The sequence below is a fragment of the Tachyglossus aculeatus genome, chromosome 12, assembly GCF_015852505.1.
Source record: "Tachyglossus aculeatus isolate mTacAcu1 chromosome 12, mTacAcu1.pri, whole genome shotgun sequence".
NCBI classification, from domain to species: domain Eukaryota; kingdom Metazoa; phylum Chordata; class Mammalia; order Monotremata; family Tachyglossidae; genus Tachyglossus; species Tachyglossus aculeatus.
The window spans coordinates 18,710,796-18,732,929 of NC_052077.1; the positions used below are offsets into that span (position 1 = coordinate 18,710,796).

Here is a 22,134-nt window from a genome sequence, read left to right on the forward strand (position 1 = left end):
TTCTGCTGCCTCAAATTTTATTCACTTAGCCCTGAGAGGGCTGTAGGACAATCTTCAGCACATCCAATGAAGTGGGGGTCTAGAAAATTATTTTGGGTAGTTTTGTGCCAAGCAATGTTCTAAGTGCTGGGAGTAGATACAAGGTAATCAGGTTGGATACAGCTCCTGTCCCACATGGGGCTCACAGTGTTAATCCCCATTTTGCAGATGAGGTAACTGAGGCACACAAAAATTAAGAGGCTTGCCCAAGGTCACACAGCAGACAATTTCATTCATAAATAATGAATTCAAATTTAGATCTATCCTATATAAAGACCTTCCCTCAAATGGTTGGCCTCCCTTTTCAAAAGGAAATGAAGGGAATTTAAAGGAAAACTAAACACTTAACACATATTAAAGTATTACCCATGCTAAAAACAGCCTTACAGAAAATTAAAATATTTCATTGACTTCATTACAAATATCTGCTAAACCATGACAACAGAAGACACTAGAAAGCTATGGCATTATCACTAAAAAATTTAAGTAGGTGAGAATAACTTGTATGAGTTTATTTTCTACAAGCATTTATGCCAAATCCCTATACACATACCTGTGAGTCATACCCTGTATTATAGTATCTGTAGTATATATTATATTATATACTGCTCATGTTTGTCCACAACCGAAAATGTAGACACATAGGTTAAGCAATATAATCAGAGGATGTTTTTTAAAAAAGGATAGGAATTTTTTACTTAGGCTCTCAAGGCAATACAACTATAATTTTACTTTCATTCATTTGTAAATCAGCCTCTTTTAACCGCTTATGGGAGATATGAAATATATAAAAGCCTGCCTTTTATGCAATTTTCACGCATTTGACACAATTTCAAGAATATAAATAAAATTATTAAACTAAACAGTGGAACATTAAGCAAACATTCTTTAGCAGTTTTTGTAACCCTTAATGGTAAATCAAATTTTTCAAGAACTCTCATTTTCTTGTAAATATTGAAAAAATGAAATTTAGTAACCATTTCAGTTAGAACAGTGCCAGTACTTAGAACAGTGTTTGGCACATAGTAAGCACTTAAAAAATACCACTAAAAAAAAACTATGTTAAAAGCATCCCTTCTTCATACATAGATTTTGGTTTGCTTGTGTGAAAAGCCAAATTGGCTTAGATTTCTCTCTCTGAATCTTTTTCAGATTATTTTGTAAAAACCTTTCCTCAAAAATATTTCCACAGATTCTCAAACATCTTCCTAAATATTTCCTCAACATCTGTGGATTACTTTCTAATAATAATCCGCCCCCACCACCATAGCTTCCTCAGAAGCACCAAAAACAGGGGCTTCATTGACAGTGAAACATGCAAAATAAATGACATGTCACCAAGTAAATTAGCATTCCCTTTTCAACCAGCTGGGCCATGTTTCCTTTTCAAAATCCTTGGCCCCTTGATACAAAGTAATAGTAATCTAATAGACCTCATTAAATGATCAATATATTGACACAGCCCTATGAGGTGAGTCTTGTATAGTAACTGATTATTTTAACCCATTAAATGGAATATAAAACTCACACACCTAAATTATGCTATGGAAGATCAATTGTCCTCATTTATGAACTAATTTTCTTTAGTGCATGTAACTTAAAGAGCAGTATTTTAACAGAACAGTAAAATATATCCAGTTTTCATCAGCTCTTCCAAATGAGTAGATTAGGTTGACCTCTACCAACTAAAAGAAATGCCATTACAGAGATAGCTTAAACATTTACTATTACTTACCAAAAAACTTCCAAAGGCTGAATTAAATATAGCAGCTGCCTAGAGAGAGAAAGAAAAGAACACTCACTCAAAGTAAACAGATAGAAGACTGATATTCACACTTCTCTCTCACTCCACAACTCTGAGACACCCACCGACCATTAGGTAAAATTAGTCGCCGCTTATAAAAATTACCAGTGGCCTGTAGTTTGCAGAGAGGGTAAATTCCCGTTTGGGAACTCAGACATAACGAGACTCAAAAAGCAAGTAGAAAAGGCTTGCCACTCTCTGTTAGGAACCTACAAGAGCTAGAAAAAGAATCATCACCAAACCAAACTGAAATCTTACCAATATTGATTCAATTTTGGATGATGAGAAAAATCACTGATTAATTAGTTCAAGAAATAAAAATTCTGATTAAAATACACACATTTGAAGTGCAGTTAACTAGTTTACATCACACAATATTGTAATAGTTCAGTAAACCTAAGCAATATGAACTAGCAATCATTACATGAGATCCACTATACATATCAAATATCAGTAACACTGCAAAAATTAAAGGAGCTGCATTGTTAGCTCTGAGAAGAAATAACTTGAGTTTGAATGGTCACAAAAGAAGCAATTGGCAATAACTTTAGAACTCTTGTGCTTACCTAAATATCCAGGAAACATAAGATGGAAGTAACATAGCTTTTAACTTTAAATCACTGTTCCATGAAGCTATGCCTGAATCTTGACTTTCCCAGTTCCCAAAAAGGATAGACACTCTTGTGTGACATCCAGCCCGAAGATGGAAGAGAAAGGAAAAAAAATATATATGTAGTGAAAGGGAAAAATGGGGGAGTGGGGAAGAAAACCCTCAATTGTGTGAACTGTAGATCCAGAGGAGACTGGAATTAATCATCATGGATATTTGCAGCCAGGGCGTAATAAGAAGAGGATGTCTAGTAAGTTTGAATAAGGTCCAAAGCCAGGCTAAGAGCTGTAGCTGAACCTGCCTTCTGCTCCATAAGAGAACGCAATGAGAGTGAATGGGTAATGAGATCCTTGGCTCCAGAGAGCTTAGCTCTCCTATTCAAGTTCATAATTAATTCAAAGCTTTGATAATTTCATTAGATTCCTTCCTTGCTGGCCCTATCAATAAAAGATGGCACTGGACCGCAGTTCCTCTGTGGCACAAGCACAGGCACAAACTGGGGAAACCTTTGCTTACCGACACGGGCAATGGCATATGGCATTCCATGTTGCTGAGGGAGAATGGAAAAAGATACAGCTAAATAAAACATTACGATGACAGGTGTAACTACAGCGACATACTTTAGCACATCTTGCTGATCAGAATTCCTTTGGTGAGGATATGGAAGAGAAAAGTGAAGGTCTAGGAAGCTTCCCATGTTCGCAGGGAGAAGTGAGTGGCCTTGGAAATCTTGGAACACATTCTTCAGATTATAGTTGATCTTCCACAAGAGTTGATGGAACCACATGGTCTTCTCACACTATTTTGAATCCAAATTACTTTGAACACTACAAGTATTCCTCCTTCCTCCTCGTTAAATGGATGACATCTCCGTTGAAATCTTTTTCTGATAATTTTCCCTCACCTTACACAACCAAAGAAGCAGCTAGAGCACGGACCTGGTTATCGGAAGGATCTGGGTTGTAATCCCGGATCTGCCTCTTGTCTGCTGTGTGACTTGGGGAAATCACTTCATTTCTCTGTGACTTAGTTAACCTAATCTGTAAAAAATGGGGATTAAGACTGTGTGCCCCAGTAGGGAAAGGAACTGTATCCAACCCTATTTGCTTGTAACCACCACAGCGCTTAGGATATAGTAAGTGCTAATGAATTCCACTACTACTATTGTGAGCATTTTAAGGACAGGAGAAAAAAAGAAAACAGTGCCAACTACCCTCTTCAGGGTATCTGAAGCAGCACTGTGTAATGGACAGAACCTGGGACTTAGAGTTAGAAGGTCATGCGATCTTATCCCCGCTCCACTGCTTGTCTGCTGTGTGGCCTTGGGTAAGCCACTTCACTTCTCTGTGCCTCAGTTACCTCATCTATAAAATGGGGATTAAGACTGTGAACTCTATGTGGGACAGGGACTGAGTCCCACCCAATATGCTTGTATTCATTCATTCAATCATATTTATTGAGCACTTACTGCTTGCAGAGCACCGTACTAAGTGCTTGGGAAGTACAAGTCAACAAAATATAGAGACGGTCCCTACCCAATAATGCCAGTGCTTAGTATACAGTGCTTGGTACATAGTAAGCACTTAAATACCATTATTATTATTATTATTACCACTATCTGCAATCTGTTTAAACGCCTATCTCAACCTGTAGACCATAAACTCCTTGTGGGCTGGGATCCTATCTACCAACTCTGTTGTACTTTTCCATGTGCTTAGTACTATGCTCTGCACACAGTAAGCATTCAATAAATCCCACTGATTGATTCATCTTTTCCCTGGGTTTCAGAATGTTTTCTGAACAGAACTAATACCTTCTGAGTGGCATGACTTCCCCACACCATGGAAAAATAATAATGGATTAAATCTTCAGTAGTTATATGTGCAGGACCTCAAGAGACAAAATCCATCATGTGGGGAGCACTACATTCTACCCTATAAACATAAGATGCCTTAAAGGACTGTGTATTTCTTTGCTTTGAACAGAATATCTTGGGGTGCAAAAGTTCCCACTGGCAAGACATGCTCAATGCAAAACGAACACAGCTACAAATCCAAATGGGAATTCCCCCAGTAGAATTGGGTCATCTCATCTCACAATGCTCAAGACATATCTTTAAATTATATTATAAATTACTTATCTATAGTAATATCTGCCTCCATTTTTAGAGTGCAAGCTCGTTATGGGCAGGGAATGTGTTTGTTAATTTTGTTGTATTATCCTCACCCAAGCCTTTAGTACAGTGCTCTGCAGAGACGAAGCACTCAATAAATACCCTTAACTGATTGATTTCCTTTTGAAGAAAAAAAAACTGTTCCAAGAATACTATAGAGCCACAGGCAGAAAGTAGTCACAAATTTCTCATCTGATGGCCACAATAATACATTCTGAGCATACATGAATTCTCTTGAGTGGCTCTCTCTATCCCCACACATTCTTAGTCACGCTTTCCTATTAATATTCCACTGATTGGTTTTCTTCTGCTTGCCATCATCCAACTCTATTCCTCCTTCTACTTTCGATGCATGCATCAAGACAGGGCTCCAAGCTGCTAGTGGTGGAGGAGAACACAAATCCCAAACTGATAAATCCTTGATGGGAAGAACCCTGTCTTTTAACCTATTTTGTACTCAACGCAGTTTTATAACACAAATTGTTGAGCATCCTGCACATACAGGCTCTTAATAAAATCTATGGAAGGATAATGATGAATAGAAGGCAATTAAGAAATGTGGAGAGAGAAGGAGCCCAAAAGCAAGTCAGCGATGTGCCACATCATTAAAAAAGAGTGTGTATTGTAAGGGCTGGTAAAAGATTAGGGAAGGAAGTACCATAATTTCCAATACTGAAAAGAAGTCTTTCCTTATGCTTAATTTAAACCAATTTTTTTTGGTCAGTTCTCCACTGATATAGGGAATTACAAAATTAAAAGCCATGACTAAATAGTCCTTCATCCAATCTCTCCCAAACTCAAATAATACTGACTCCACTACCCTTTCTCATAAGCCCTATTTCCCTACCATTACTCTAGACTGCATCCAGTTTCTCCATTTTTTCCTTATATACAAAACCCCACACTAGAAGTGGCTATTTAAATTAGTACCTAGAATAGTAGTTTACCCAATCATGCATATCCTGCACTATCACAATTGTTTTTAAAACCAGTACAGTTCTGACTCATTTATCTTATGGTCCACTTTGACCCCTAGGATCCTTTTCTGACTTTACTGTGCTATGGTTATTTCCTCTGCAATTGGCTAGTTTTTCAACCCTAAATGCATTATCTGCCACATGCCACCATTTTATTTATTTATATTTATTTATTGTTATAGTGGATGTTATCTTCTTTTTGATTGATTATTTTTCTAATTGATCAGTCATTATAAATTCTAATCTTATATTAGCAACCCCCAAAAAAATGTTACCTAAAGCTTAATGCAAAGGGTAGAAATGGATCATGAAAATGTGTGCTTTCCTTTAAATACCTGGTTTGAAGTTAAATGTAATTATCTCATTTATTTCTCACCTTTCATTTGCCATAAACATAAAAACAGATTACTCCAGTACAGAGTTAGCAATGACTATCAGAACAAAAATGCTACACTGCACATTTCCAATCTGCAATATTCTTGTAACATGACAGATACAGCACAGTGAGCATAAATCAGTATTTCTAAACCTGGGGTTGATACCACAGCTTTGGAGAGCAAAGGTCTGTGACTAGCTCTGAAATCAAAACTATTCAATGCCAGCAGCAGCACAGCTATATTTTAAAAAATCTCCACCCTTCAGTTACCTTGTCCTAATCAAAGAGTTTGCCCCTCTTCCCCACCCATACTGATTGACTGTGATCATGTACTGTTATATATTGCTTATCATCTCATATCCAGTTCTCACCACCTTCCTGTTAACTCCACTGCACTAAACAAAGGAAAGACTTTACTGTGTAGTAGAAGAAAGCATTGAAATTCCATCACAGTTCTGGAATTAGTTTTTTTGTTGTTGGCAAGATAATATATGGTAGAAAGGGAACAGAAGATTAAAAAAATAGAAAATTACTGGTATCAGTTAAACTCTCCCGGTATAATCACAATGATCCAGAATCCATTTAAAGTGGATAATGAATACAGTTCCAACAGTCTTGGACAATGAACACCTAGAATTTAATATGGGGATTTAAAGCTGCTTAGAAGGGTCTGTATTTTCTGCACTGGGTAGGACCATTCTTACCACAGAGTGCTTGGTCTGGTGAAAGGATAAAGTGGGTACTCTTGGATAGACCAGCTGCAGGAGCCAGGGACAGCATATTCACATGACTGGCCAGCCCATAGCTGGAACTGCAACACCTTTCCCCATTCTTTGGATCCAGAATTAATAATAATAATAATAATGCTTGCTGAGCACTTACTATATACCAAACACTGTTAAGCACTTACGTATTAAACACTGTTCTAAGAGCTGGGGAAGATACAAGTTAATCAGGTTGAACATGCTCCCTGTCCCATATGAGGCTCACAGTCTAAGTAGAAAGGAGTAGGATTTAAACCCCACTTTATAGATGGGATAACTGGCACAGAGAAGTTAAGTGATTTGCCCAAGGTCACCCAGCAGACACGTGGCAGAGCAGGGATTAGAACCTAGATCCTCTGACTCCCAAAACCAGGCTCTTTCCACTTGGTCATGTTACTTCTCCTCATGGGTCCTACTTGAGTCGCTTGCTTTAGAAGCTCTCAAAGGATCCAGAGAACCCCTGCAGGAAATTCATCCTCAATAGGTGAAAGAGCTCCAACTAATTGTGTTTATTGGCCACTTACTGTGTGCAGAGCACTGTTCTAAGCACTTGGGAGAGTACAATATAAAAGAGCTGACAGACATGTTCCCTGTCCACAATAAATTTACAGTCTAGCTCAACAGACTTATGGGAAATATCTGAACTACTGGTGAAACATCAAAATTGAAAGACTACTAGATTTTAAACTCCTTGAGGGCAGGGATTATGCCTACTAACTCTACTGCAGTTAACAGTTACTAATGTATTATAGTAACTTTACAAACTGCTGGGTAGAGTTGAAGTAGGTACTCAATAAATAACAATGACTGACTGAAAAAACTCACTTATGTCTTTGCTTCTTGGACCATAAAAATTAATCTGTTAGATAAATGAATAAATTCACTGTCAAATTTTAATGAAAAGCACATTTTCTGAGACTATCGCAGCTCCAATGCTTACTCCTGTCCTCTCTGGCTTCAGATGAATGGTAATCCCTCTCTTCCACTGGGGATCTTTATTGAAAAGGAACACTGTAGCCCATTAATCCAGTGACAATCTATTGGTTTAACCAGGAGGGGGCACCAGGTGCTTGAGAAGTTGTGGAATTTTCCAAATATTAATACTATTTCATTCCCTGCAAAATCATCTCCTTTAACCATGTAACACAGCCTATGTTTAATACACCTTATACAGTTTATCAGCTTGCTAAACTCCCTGCCTAGCCCCGCTCCAATCTATACTACATATGCCTGCCTGAATCACCTCCTCAAAGCATCACTCGGGATACATCTCTCCACTGGATTCTTATGTCCCTCTATATCCAGCAAAAACACTTCACAATTGACTTCAAATCATTCCACATTACACAGTTGCTCTTCTCCACCTACTCCCCAACTCACTCCTTGCAACTGCTCCTTATAATTGCATCAAATTCTTGACTCTCCTTCTCCCACTCACTCATGCTTTTCTCCCAGCTGGAAACCCCTTCCCTCAAAAAATCTGACAGTTTACAACCTTTCCATTTTCAAAGACCAACACCCACATTCTCCAACAAACCTTTGTGATTAATTCTCACCACTCTGGAAAGTAGAAACCCATCAGCCATCATTATACCCATCCTCAGCACTTATTTACACGTTTATTCAATTGCATATTCAATTATTTATTTTGATTATTGTTTGAAAATATTGTATCTGTCTCTCAGAGTGTAAGCTTTTTGTGGGCAGTGATGTCACTGCCATTCCTGCTGGCAGCAGTCAGTAAGAATAATCATATTTACTGAATGCTTACTCTGTGCAGAGCACTGTCTAAGCCCTCAGGAAAGTACAATATAATAGAGTTGGCAGACACGATCCCTGACCACATGGAGTTTACAGATTACAGGGAGAGAGACATTAAAATAAATTACAGATAGGGGAAATAGTGGAGTATAAGGATATATAAATAAGTTCTATGGGGATGCGGTGAGTATTATAGTGCTTAAGGGGTACACAGCCAAGTTTGTACTTGACAAACAGGGTAGGGCAGAAAGGTAAATGAGAGCTTAGTAAGGGAAGGCACCTTGGAGGACATGATTTTGGGTGGGTGGGTTTTGAAGGTGGGGACAGTGGTGGACTGTCAGATATAAAGGGGAGGCAGTGAAATATATTTACTGAACCCCACATCGTCAGTCCAACTGATGACAGAGTAGAACTTTTACTTTTCAAACACCATTCCTAACTGCTTCAACCTCCTCCTGCGCTTCTAAGGGTAGGGCCCTGTACTCAGTCATTTGCTCTGGGGCCACACTGCCCCAGATGCAGGATTAAAAATGAGGGCTTTTAGTTCACTTGAACTGGATTTTCCTCCTTTTTTAAAATCGATGTGTTCTCACTATACCTACCAAGTAATCCAGAACTCGGGGGCTACAATATAAAAATGTTGGACCTTTCTGATACTCAGAATCTTCATGTCTACAGAACGTTAATAAAAATGACTGTAATGCACTTTGCAAAAATACTAAGTTTAGGCTAAACAAGTTAACTTTGAATAGCTGGCAGGACGATATACCATGCATAATGCGTAAGTAATACAAAATTTCATTGTATTTAAATAAACTAGTTGTATCAATCAACCCTAAAACGAAATACCCCAATATCTTTCTAGACAATAAGGTCCTCATTTGCAATGCATTTAAAACTACTAGGTACTTTGGAATCTATACGGTAACAAAAGTAACAAAGTTTAATGAGTTAAATGAGCCTATAATACATTTTACATGTTTGCACTGCACTGATTATTGATTATTATTGATTCACAATACAGAATGCAATGATTATTGAATACTGCACAATTTAGTGGGTTCATACCACTGTACTAAATATGCTTGGGAGAATACAATGGTTGTCCATTCCTCTCCACATCAAATAGATACTCCTGACCACTGGCATTAAAGTACTCATCAGTTTTCTCCCCAGTACTTATCCTCAATCTTCACCCACTGCAGCCCATTTTTTTAAAATGGCATTTGTTAAGAGCTTATCATATGTCAGGCACTACACTAAGCGCTAGGCTAGATACAGACTAATCAGAATGGACACAGTCCATGTCACAAATGGGGCTCACAGTCGTAATCCCCATTTTACAGATGAGGTAACACCTCACACCCTTCAGTCCTCCCAAGCCAATGTACACTACACATTGTGCTCCGTTTTCACTTCCCTCACTGTCGACCTCTTTCCTAATCACCCCCACCTCCTTGCTTAGAACTCCCTCATCCTTCACACCCAGCACTGCTCGCCAAATAATCAATGGTATTTATTGAGTGTTTACTGTGTGCAGAGAGCACTGTACTGAGTACTTGGGAAAGTACAATACAGTAGTTTTGAAAGACATGATCACTACCCACAAGGAGCTTCCTCAGTCTAGAGTGGGAGATGCACATTAAAATACAGATGGAGAAATAGCAAAGTATAAGAATATGCAAATAAGTGCTGTGAAGCTAGGTGTGGGATGCTCCAAGTGGATAGGCAACAGAAAAGGCAGGGTAATGGGGAAAACTGAGGGCTTAGTCAGAGAAAACATCTTGAAAGAGATCTGATTCTAGTAGGACTTTGAAGGTAGAGTGGTGGTCTGTCAGATATGATGGGGAAAGTAGTTCCAGAGTAGGAGGAGAGCCTTACTATAATCACATTCCTCCAGAAAAATTTTCCTCAATTAATCACTGATCTCCCCATTCTATTTCCATCCCCTACTAATATCCCAGCACTTCCGCATCACCTAAGCAATTGGGTACTCACCTCCTCACACACACAATGAAGCATAATGAAGGGTTTTAAAACTCTGTTGCTTCCCCCTACCTGTAATTTACTTTAATGTCTGTTTCTCCCTACATTCCGTAAGCTCCTTGAGGTTAGGGATTGCATCTACTAAGATTATTGTACTCTCCCAATCGCTTAGTTCAGTGCTCTGAGCAAAGTGTTGAATGATTACTATTGATTGATTACAACAGAATTAGAGAAGATCCCTTCCCTCAAGGGTTTACTATCTAGTGGAGGAGACAGACACTATAGTAAACTACAGCTAGGATAAAGTAATAGAGAATATAAGATATGTTCTTTAGTGTTTTGTGTGGGACTGGAGTACTTAGGTTCATAGATGGCACAGAAGTGTTGATGTGGGAGTTGGGGGAGATAGGTGGGAAAATTAGAAATTAATCAAGGAAAGCCAATCGGGGCACATTCAAATTTAGGAAAAACCATCATTTATTGAAACAATTAGTACCTCAAACACAAAGCTAACATAAATGTGTCTAATACTATTACTGTAGTGAGGTTTCTTCTCAACAGATAAATCTAAAAGAATATTGCAAAACTGTAGCAGGGCATCTTTTAAAACAGGCTAATTTTAGGGCATATGACATTAAACAGTGGCCTTCCAAAAATCAGTTTTGATTTCTTGTTCTAAAATTTTTTTGAGAACTAAAAGATTTTTGTTGATACTCTCCACACTGAATTTTAACAGCCAAATAACTGCCTTTCTCCTATTAGATGAATTCATGCTCAATTCTTGACTGTTTCCACAAATCAATTTCTAGAAAGAGTGGGAAAATATATTTAATATCCTTATTGTTGTTTAAGGGGTTTTCTGTTCTTGTTTGTAGCCATTCGTCTCAATTCAAGGAAAAAAACTATGTATGTACTATGTGTGTGTGTGTGTAGATATATATATCTTGTATATATATATATATTCAAGTTTCTGGTTGTGGGTGCTAAATTGAATCAGGTGTCCTCTCCTCTTAAGAAAATTAAGTTGCTTTTGTGCAAGAGCGTTTTAATGAGAACAGAGCCTGCCGACATTGATAAATGGGAATGACACCAGAGAGAGCATGTAAGCAGGACAATATGCGCATGTTACAGTCTTACAACCTATTTTTCACCGACTATTCTGAATGACTTTGTTGTTTCTTAAGGGGCCTATTAATCTCAAATTTAGTTATTATACAACGTTTATTTGAACATATATTCTGTGGATGATGACAGTTAATAAAGGAAATCTTTCACAAGCTGTATTTTTACATATTGTTCCAACTACAGCTCCCAGTCACTCCATTGTACTGATGGAATAACCCACTGTTTGATGCAGCTTTAAAAAAGGCACATATATTCAGATTCCTTTCTGAGCACAGGGGGACTCTTAAATTACAGTTAAAATGCATACAAAAAATTGTGGTTCTAAATAGCAGAAGAAAATGGACACCTTAACCAGCCAACAAAAATCATTTAATGTGCAAACTGACCCTTTTAGGACAATCCAGATGCCTTTTAACACTTTTAACGGTATTTTCAATCTTAACTATATAATATGCTGTTAGTTCTTCATGCCATCGTACTTTCTCACAGAAAAGCGAATGGAAAGATCAATTTTGTTGAAGTGCAAAAAGAATCAGATGTCATAGCCATTTTGATTTTCTGCTCTGTATTTTTCTGACTTATCACCAGTTTCATCAAACATGATTGCTGTGCATTTCTTATTTCTGAATCCCTTGAATCATATTTGAAAAAAATTTATGGCAATTATTTTATAACATTTTGCCTTAGGTTTCCAGGTCAGTTCCTTATATATTTTCTACAACTCAGAACATGTATCTGGTACCTATAAACTTGGAACTCAAAGGTGGTACCTACAACTTGAAACCTATATCGGTACCCATTCTGAACAATCTAATGTACCAGGGTTTGAGGGACATACAGTAATTCACACTACATTAGCTGTGACTATTCACAACATTTCAAGATTAAAAGCCCCAAAACAGACATTATATTTTCTTCATCCAAACATAACTCCATTTACAAAAAATGGATCATTTCAAATCTTTGCTTTGGTCTCTGATCTACTTTAGATCTCTAATCTACTAGACCCATTAAACTTAAAGAGCTCTTTGTATGAACCAAAAGATATAAACATATATCTACAGAAACAAACATTCTTTGTGAATAATAAGAAAAAATATTAGCTCAACTCTTCAGTCTGATGTTCATTAAAGATTAAAGGAAACATCATAAATTAAATTTATATCAATTGGAAATTAAATGCTGAATTATTATTTAAAGCGTTTTACTTCATTGGTTTCAACAGTCAACATCAAGTATTCCACTGATTTTTAATGGAAGCTCCTCTGAAATTCAATACTTGAACAGAGGGAGTTCTGTGTAGGAGAGGGGGTTTAAATCAATACTATTGAGAGGTTCTGCCAAGATTTAAAGGACTAAAAACAGAAGCTGAAACACACAGACACACACACACACACACACACACACACAATCTCTCTCTCTACCTCTCTCCATTTATATAGATATATATACAATGTATATATACATGTATATACATATACATATATATACACTCACACATACATGCTAGCACATGTGTGCAAATGACAAGAAAGTGAAAATACTTGCCTTCATCCAGGTTATATATTTCTCCTCTCCATTTTACAACTATTTATGTCCCCATTTTTGTATGTCCATATACAGACCCACATTCACTTGCAGATGTACTCCCATCTACAAGAAGGAAAGCCCACACCCAGAAAGAAGATAGTAAAGAAGCTCTTATTCTTAAGGACCACAGTTATTTTATTAAACTTTTGAATGAAATTTGTAACATTTTAAGTCCACAAAAAGATTGTTCTATTGAATGTAAATTCATCATCATCATCATCAATCGTATTTATTGAGCGCTTACTATGTGCAGAGCACTGTACTAAGCGCTTGGGAAGTACAAATTGGCAACATATAGAGACAGTCCCTACCCAACAGTGGGCTCACAGTCTAAAATAAAGTAAGTCTAAATTCTTGTTGACTTACTTTGCATTTCTGTGCATCAAGATCATTTAATGGAAAAAAATTGGGCATTATGCTGTGCTTTACAACTCTGCTGTATTATACTCTTCCAAGCACATAGTACACTGCTCAGTCCACAGTAAGTGCTCAATAAATACCACCGATTGGTTGACAGACTTTCTTTGGCAAATACAAGCCCAGAAAGTTTCAGTTAGTTATTTTGAGCATGTTACAATTAAAAATGCAACATCTGTGAAATAGCACTTTTCCATACTGGTGTTAAAGGTACTTTAAAAAAAAAGAGTAAACTTGATTAGTCACTGTAAACATTACAATGAACTCAAAGTTTTTTCTAGGCTGATCTTGCCTTGGTGAATGAAAGCATATTAGCTTAGTGGATCATGCAATAGCTACAACACCACGACTAATGGACTGCCAGAAGATGATTTAATAAAGAGGCCCATAAGAACAATGTTGTATATGTAATTCTGCCAACCTGAGGCTTTATTCTGGCCCAATATTTATATCTGTAAGTGACTTTCTCAAAAAAAAATGTATACATACGTTTTAAATATATATATATATATATAAATATATATATATATATATATAAAGGCATTCTCAGAAGAATGCAGAGTAGTAACAACCTCCCAAGCACACTCATTTAAGTTCCAAATTCTCAGAGATCTTAAACTGTTATAAAAACACTTAAAGGTCTTGTCCTCAGATCATTCGGAAGACACATCTATAACAGAATTAACAAGTCTGGTTAAGCAATGCATTCGGCAACTCCAAAGAGTATTACTTTTATGTTTCGGGAAAATAAATTAAAAGCTAAGTGTTTGTTTGCATTTTAAATTAAAATGTGTGCTTTTTCTTAGGTAAAAAATTTCACTGTAGAGTGGTTTTATCAAAATATAATATAATGTCACCATTTCATTCACCTGGGACAAAGAGGAGAAACACAGCAAGGGCAAAATAAACCTCTGGAGTTTACTTGTCTCTGGGCATAAAAATGGTAGTGGTACTTGCTACATTTAAATTATAAAAAAAAAAACCAGAGTGGAGTTTTCATCTTATTCATTAAAGGCTGGGACCTGTATCTGAATTTCTCTCAAGACAAGAATGATGTTCATGAGGTATTTTTTAACAAGGCAGAAGTCTAGCTGACTTGATCCAGTGATCTTTGGAGAAGGTATAAATGTGGAATTATTTCCAAAAATCCACGAATGCACCTAGTCAAACCTCTAAAACTCCCTAATCCCATGGAAATAACTGCAAATAAATGAAAGAGAAAATTACACCTTGCTGTTTGCAATTTGGAATGAGTGAATTATGGCTTTGAGCAGCTCTTTGGACACAGCTCCTTGTGTTGTAGGAATGAAATTATCATTGGTGAATTTAATAACACAGGTGGGCCATAAATGCTGTTTCATTCTCTATAAAGGCATCGCTCACCCTTCATATTTAATACTGGACATTAGAAATGGTTTTCATGAAGAAATATAACCTGCATATATGGGATAATGCCCACTTACTTTACAAAAAGTATGAGCAGGGCTCAAGTCTTCCAATTCTATTGAAATGTACTCTCCCAAATGCTTAGTACAGTGTTCTGCACACAGTAAGTGCTCAATAAATAGCAGGCAGTCAGTGGAATTCATTCATTCATTCAATCGTATTTATTGAGCGCTTACTGTGTGCAGAGCACTGTACTAAGCACTTGGGAAGTACAAGTTGGCAACATATAGAGATGGTCCTTACCCAACAGCGGGCTCACAGTCTAGAAGGGGGAGACAGACAACAAAACAAAACATATTAACAAAATAAAATAAATAGAATAAATATGTACAAGTAAAATAAATAGAGTAATAAATATGTACAAACCTATATATATAGATAGATAGATAGATAGATAGATAGATAGATAGATAGATAGATAGATAGATAGATATAGATACAGGTGCTGTGGGGAGGGGAAAGAGGTAAGGTGGGGGGATGGGGAGGGGAAGGAGAGGGAGAGGAAGGAGGGGGCTCAGTCTGGGAATTAGATGCAGAAAAGAAACACTGCATCTATCATCTCCATAATAATCTTTATAGCAAGAAAAACTTCCTTTCTATGGCATTAGTACACACAAACTACGCAAGGTGACTGGTCTAGCCTGTTCAGGAACTTGAAAATAGGTGCCAACTTTTCATCTGAAGGCCAGATAAAAAAGGGGTCTGAGACTTTCGAAGAAAGGATTCTGGAAGGGGACAAGCTTCAAAGAATTTATGTCAGGAAGCCAGCCACATTTTGTGGTGTTTTCAGTCCTGACTGGAAACTTTTAAATGATGTCAGAGACCAAGGATGAGTGAGGCTGGGAGTCCAGTTCAAACGGCTGTAGGGGTGACCACTCCATTGCGCTACAGAATTGGCACCTTAAAACCTGACCAAAATTGATGCCTTCCTCACCATCCAAACTACCATCACCCTGGTTTCAGTACTTGTCACAATCTGCATCAGCCTCCTCAAAGAACAGCCTGCCTTCAGCCTCTCCTCTCCCCAGTCCACGCCTCACTCTGCTGCCTGGATCATTTTTTGAAGATGTTTGGAGAATGTCTACCCCGCTCTTCAAGTACCTCCAATGGTTGCCTTTTCCTCTCTGCATCTAGTAACTGGCTTTGTGGCACTCAGTTCTCTCCCCACCATTTTACTTTGATCCTCTCCCACTATCCCCCAGCATACATGATTCACTCACTGTGCCTCTCACTTCCAACATTTGGCTCACATTCTTTCTTTTGCCTGGAACTCTGTCCCCATTAAAACTCGACAGACCACTGTTCTCCCCACCTTTAAAGCCCTTCAAAGCAAACCATAAGCGCTCAAAAAATATGACTGCCTGACTTCAGAAATCACATTCCAAAGGAAAAACTTGAGTTTTACTTGAGTTTGGCCATTAAATATCCAGGATATTGTAAGTCGATATTAAGAGCAGGGCACAGCCTCTTCTAGGACTACTCTATTTCCCTTGGCACAATGAGGTCATCATACAAAGACACATCTCTCCTTTACCCCTCTCACTCTGTCTTTCATCTTGTTGGCCTTTAAATCAAAGAAGTTTTTATATTATGAAAATAGGCATGTTTTATATAAAATGTATTCCCTTAGTCATTTTATACATCTATTTTCTAATCCCCAATTTGCTTAATTAAATTCAGTAAAAAATTAAATGGTAATTAACATCTTTTGAGGGATTACATGTTCTAATCACAATTATGCAATAAATATTTGAAATACATATATTTTGTTATGTGATCTGAAGTGCAAATCAGAGTCCAAAAGGGATGTTTAATAAAAATTGTATACTACTGAAGTTTCCATCATAAGATTTAGGGGATTAGAAATAAGATTTTTTAGGGCAGTCTATTGATAAATTATGGGATAAAAACAAAGGACTTAATAAAGCATTATCAAATCAGTCTACCCCAAACATCTTCATGATTTTAAAGCTCCACCTAACAGGTTTGCGTTTCATTTTGTGGAGCTCATGTGTTTGTTTTAAATACCTAAATCTTAATTACTCCTCTATAGGAGATTACTATAAAAACCCTTAAAGTCTAGGGTCAGAATTAGATTTCCCACCACAGAATCAACTGGCAGACTTGAGAGGAATAACTCAACATTTCCCTTAAGTCAACAGTGAATGTTCCCCAAGAGGGAAGCATTACAAGCTGCAGTTAGGGAGAACAAAGGTCGGCAACTCTGCTTCAACCCAACCTTCTTGATCCCTTCGATAGGCTGAAATTAAGCTACTCTTTTTGCAAGGCAGAATCATTATGAGCTCAGGGTAGGTTCAGAGTCACAGAAGTAATGAGGAAGAAAATACGGAAGATGTCTGAGATTATACTGGAAATCAATCAGACAATGGAATTTATTGAGCACTTACTGGGCACTTACAATGCAACTAAGTTGGTAAACACAATCCCTGTCCACATGGAGTTTCCAGGCTGCGGACAGGGAATAGTGACTTCAGTACTACAGTAAACTTATTTTGGGCAGGGAATGTGTCCACCAACCTTGTTAATAAAGTTGCTGCACACAGTAAGCACTCAATAAATATAACTGATTGCTTCTCCTGTATTATCCCAACTGCTTAGTACAGTGCTTCACCCTCAGTCGGGGTTCAATAAATATCATTGCTTGTTTGGTTGATTCCTGAGGGAGGGTTGGCTCTACAATGCAAAGGCATGAAGTTTCCCAACAGCAGCCCAGAGAGGCCCCAGGGCAGGACTCTTGGACTGAGAAAATCTGATTCTGGCCCCAAAGAAGAGCCTGAAAATTCTACAGGAGTCAGATATGAACCAGAAATATAAATGAAGCCTTTCTCGATAACACTACAACTCGATAACTAGCTTTTCACATTTTTCTCCCTTTCACATCAGCCACTGTTGGAGTAGGGCTTTTTCTTAAAATGAATCATTATTTCTGTGAATAGCCTGTCATTTTGTTTAAGCAGCTCTTAACCCCCCAATACCTAAACCAGATCTACTTCTTCTTAGTAGCCTTTCTTCCAGGTAAGCATTTCCAGAGGAAGTCAATGTCACACTCATTTATGAAACCAGGGAAAAGAGTGAATTCTCCCGCCGGTAAAATAAGAGCAGACAACACAGCCCATTAAAACCACCTACGCTGCTATATTATCAGCGATTAGGCTATCGATGAATTGGGTTAGAAACAGCATCTCATTTTATGTCCTCTATCAAAAAACAGAAAAATGTTATTGCAGAGAAATGATAGATTCAAATAGTTTCCTATTGTTTCAATGAAACAGAAGAGGAACATACAGTTTTCTTAACCAGTTAGATGCGCAATACAAACCCAGCATTTTTTTTTGAATCGTAGAATACTGCTATAAACTATAGTGTAACAATTCAGCAGAGTACGAAAGAGTAATCAAGTCCCTGAAAAATACACCTCTGTCAGCACTGCATACTGGTACCAATGTATTACAGCCCCTTGGTTTAAAATAAATCAACAATAAGTGCCTGCTTTGGTAAGCACTTCAACACAGTGTACATCAGCATTAAGAAGGCCTTATGCATCACAAAATGTAAAAGGAAATGACCGACCAGCATTTACAATTAGCACATTTATTTTACCCTTTTTCTAATAAACTTCTTTGCCGTACCTATAGTAAAATCCTCCTTCAGACTTCCCTCCTTCATTTACATATCTGTGCAGACCTATTCTTTTTTTCTTCCAAGCCCCTTTGCCCTTTCAATCATGAAGCATATTACTCCACTGTCAGTGCAAAGCAGTTCCTAACAACAGGGAACCCAGCTGGGATAGGAAGAGGGCAGCAGGCTCATGCATTAACATAATAATCCAACTGTGTTCCCATAGGCCCTTAGGGCAGACAGCATATTAGGTAGGCCTCCTGTGCAGACCCTAGTGGAAGCTGCCTTATCACCTGCCTATCAACCTGTGGCAGCTATAACCGACTCAAAAGCACCAGCCCCTGCCAAGCTGTGGTGCCCAATTACCTCACTACAAAAGACAGAAATCCATTTTTCTGTGTCTGGTTAATGTACCCGACACATTTCCTTATTTATGATTCCAATCTGCATTGTTTCCAGGGGATTGACTTATTGCCTTTTAACTTCAAGTATGCATCTAAAGGCCAAAGCACCATAGCCAGCAGGAAGGAGACCTAAAACAAAATTTCCAATGCAAAAAGAATGGTTTCCCAAATGTAGCCATTTCGATGAATGAAAGGGGGGCGGGGTGGGAGAGAAAACTCACTCTGTAGCAAACACTATTTTCTAGAGAGAACTGAACACCAATGGTTTCTTAAAATTTGGTTTTTCTTTTGTCTGAAGCGTGCCCAAATATAACCAGTTCATGGACAAGGATCGAATGTGTTTGTGCCCCGCAATACCCCTATTTGGAAATTGTGTGAATCATTATATTGTGCTGAAGAAAAAGAATGCAGAGATACAATACTGAGAATTCAATGAAATTCACTGAAGATTTCACTTGTGTCTATTATCCCTTTCAACCTTCACTTACCAGTGTTTCGTAAAGACTTCTCAAAAATTACATTGAATATTTACTCTTTTTTCCTTGAAAGAAAGGAGTCTACCATTCAGAGCATTTCTTTTTTCCACCCATTGCAAAGATTTTATGGATACTTGTTTGTATGCATTATGAACAGCATTTTACTACTCTTGTTAAAAGCACCTTTGATTTACTACAAACATGCTCTTTTTTACCCATCCCTGTGGGGGACATATCAAGAGTTAAGGGTCCCTACTATTAAAAAGGTATAATTTAAAAAATCAGACAGGGAACCTAAATTTTATTCAACTTAATAAATTAGACACAGAAATTTCTTAACAAGGAAAAAACATTTTCAACAGAACCACTTATTTCAAGTAACCTAGAAGCAGCACTTTAATCCTAAATTTCTTCCAATTAAACAAGACCCCAAAATGCACTTATCTGAAAATATTTCCTGAAATTTACAATGCAGGAGGGAGATTAGGCATCATAATTATAGGTAATCAATCTATTTTAAAAGGGTACCTCTCACTTTATTTGTGTAACTGGGTCATAAGCAAATGAGGTATCAACTTCGAACTGATTTTCAGTCTTACTTGTTTTTGATTAATTCAGAACTTGTGTTATCTTGTATCTATTCCAGCACTTAGTATATAGTAAGCATGATTATGTATATTACTGTATACAGCATTATAAAGCCATTTACATTAATCTGTTCAGAATAGAAGCAGATGAAATTTGCCATTTTAATAGCTCTTCAGCACATACACGCCAACTGGGATCAACCCAAGTTTAAAAACTCAGCCTTTCTGTCATTTGCCTATTTCTGTCCTTTACCAAACCTTGAAAAATTCAAATAAATAAGAAAGCAATTCCATTTTTGTGTGGATAAGCTTTGTCACATATCCTTTAATGCATGATACAATGATGGAATTCAAATTATTCTCACTTACAAATACTAATATTCAAATGTTCATATGGGTGTGTTAACAGTAAAGTTATCCATCCCCTTCTTGCTTTTATAATTTCAGTTCCTTTATCCTTTACAACGTCTAACAATGACAAAATGCAATACCTCTTCCAAGTCTATAAAAGCCAACATAGATTTTTGATTGAAAAAAGCCAAATAAAGCAAATTTCCTTCATATCTTCCAGAAAATATAGTAGCCACTGATTCTTTAAAGGGATATGGAATTATAGTAAAACAGTAGTATGTACTGTAGTAAAAATGAAGCCCACAAAAACAGCAATCCAGCTGTTCCCTCTACAACCACTAGCTAGTTCATTCATGTAATCATATTTATTGAGCGCTTATTATGTGCAGAGTACTGTACTAAGCACTTGGACAGTACAATTCAGCAACAAATAGAGACAATCTCTACTCAACAACAGGCTCACAGTCTACAGCCAAACTTCTACCCTTAAAATGATCCTGTCTCTTCTGATTGATCTGAAGGAAAGCCAATCCAGTGCCTTGGATAGCACAGATTTGCCAAGGAGAAGTGTGATGTCAACAATAAGGACTTCACTCCACACCAGATAACAGAATCCTATCAACAGAGGGAAAAAAAGGAAATGCAATTTTCTAAAAATGAGTTAGTCATTAGAAAATTAAATGTAAAAGGAAAGTGATCATGTTTAAGTATGATGCACAGAACTAGTCCAGAAAAATGACCTCTTGAGGGAAGTGTCCTTTATACTATGCCCTTACTGTACTGAATTCACTAGAATAGAGAATTTTCCAGAAAATTTAGCTAAATCTTAACTCCAACCAAGGAAGTACTTTGCCCCAGAGAACTAGGTAACTAGTGCAGGATTGTGGGGAATTACTTCTCTGGATGCTTCCTAAGATCCATGTCATTTGGCATACAGAGCTGGATATACTGGTAATTCTCATGACACTCTGCCAAAATAAAGACTATGAAACGCAAGGATTACACATGCCATTAACTGTGATTCTCCTTGAAAAGCCTTTCAGCTGTTTTGGCACATACACTTTTCTCCAGGCAAAAATCCCCAGGCAAAAATAACTGAAACACTTGTACTCAGGAAGTCCTGCCTCACAAATATTACATCTATGAATCTGATTATCAGTTGCAGTTCCATTTCACATTTAACCACTTAATTCTCTATCTAATCAAGATGAAAACAACTGCTTTAAAACTTCTGTTTTTGGTGTAATTTTCTAGTCAATCACTAAAAATGCCCAATATTCAATTTTCCTCAGTATTTTCCACACAGAACTTCAAAATTCTGCCTTTTTTTCACTGCCGCTATCAATATTATATCACAAAGGTTCTAAAACTCAATGCTTTTAATTCCTTTCTGAACTCATTTGTTTTAAACTGTTCTTTCCCTTTGCAGAGACCTTCAATCTCTATAACCCTCCCCCCTACCCCAACATATTCCAGGTCATCATGCCCCATTTGGACTGCCTACCCAACTTCCTCTCTCAACGCACACATCCACTTCCTGAACTCTGCCCTCTCCACAAGTCTCAATTCCCTTGCCTCCCATGATGTGGCTAATATTACATCAACCTGG

General features: G+C 37.4%; 1 protein-coding gene across 5 annotated transcripts in view; it reads right to left on the minus strand.

Moving 5' to 3' along the window:
• The window catches only part of SLC10A7 (solute carrier family 10 member 7), a 178,102-nt gene that overhangs the window by 116,661 nt on the left and 39,307 nt on the right, over positions 1–22,134 (minus strand). For all 5 annotated transcript variants that reach the window (XR_005453411.1, XM_038755107.1, XM_038755106.1 and 2 more), the window contains one exon: positions 1,775–1,813. Coding sequence is in view for 4 of the 5 variants with exons in the window: in XM_038755107.1 (XP_038611035.1) it covers positions 1,775–1,813 (39 nt within the window). In the remaining variant the exon portion in view is untranslated. The remainder of the gene's footprint in view (positions 1–1,774; positions 1,814–22,134) is intronic.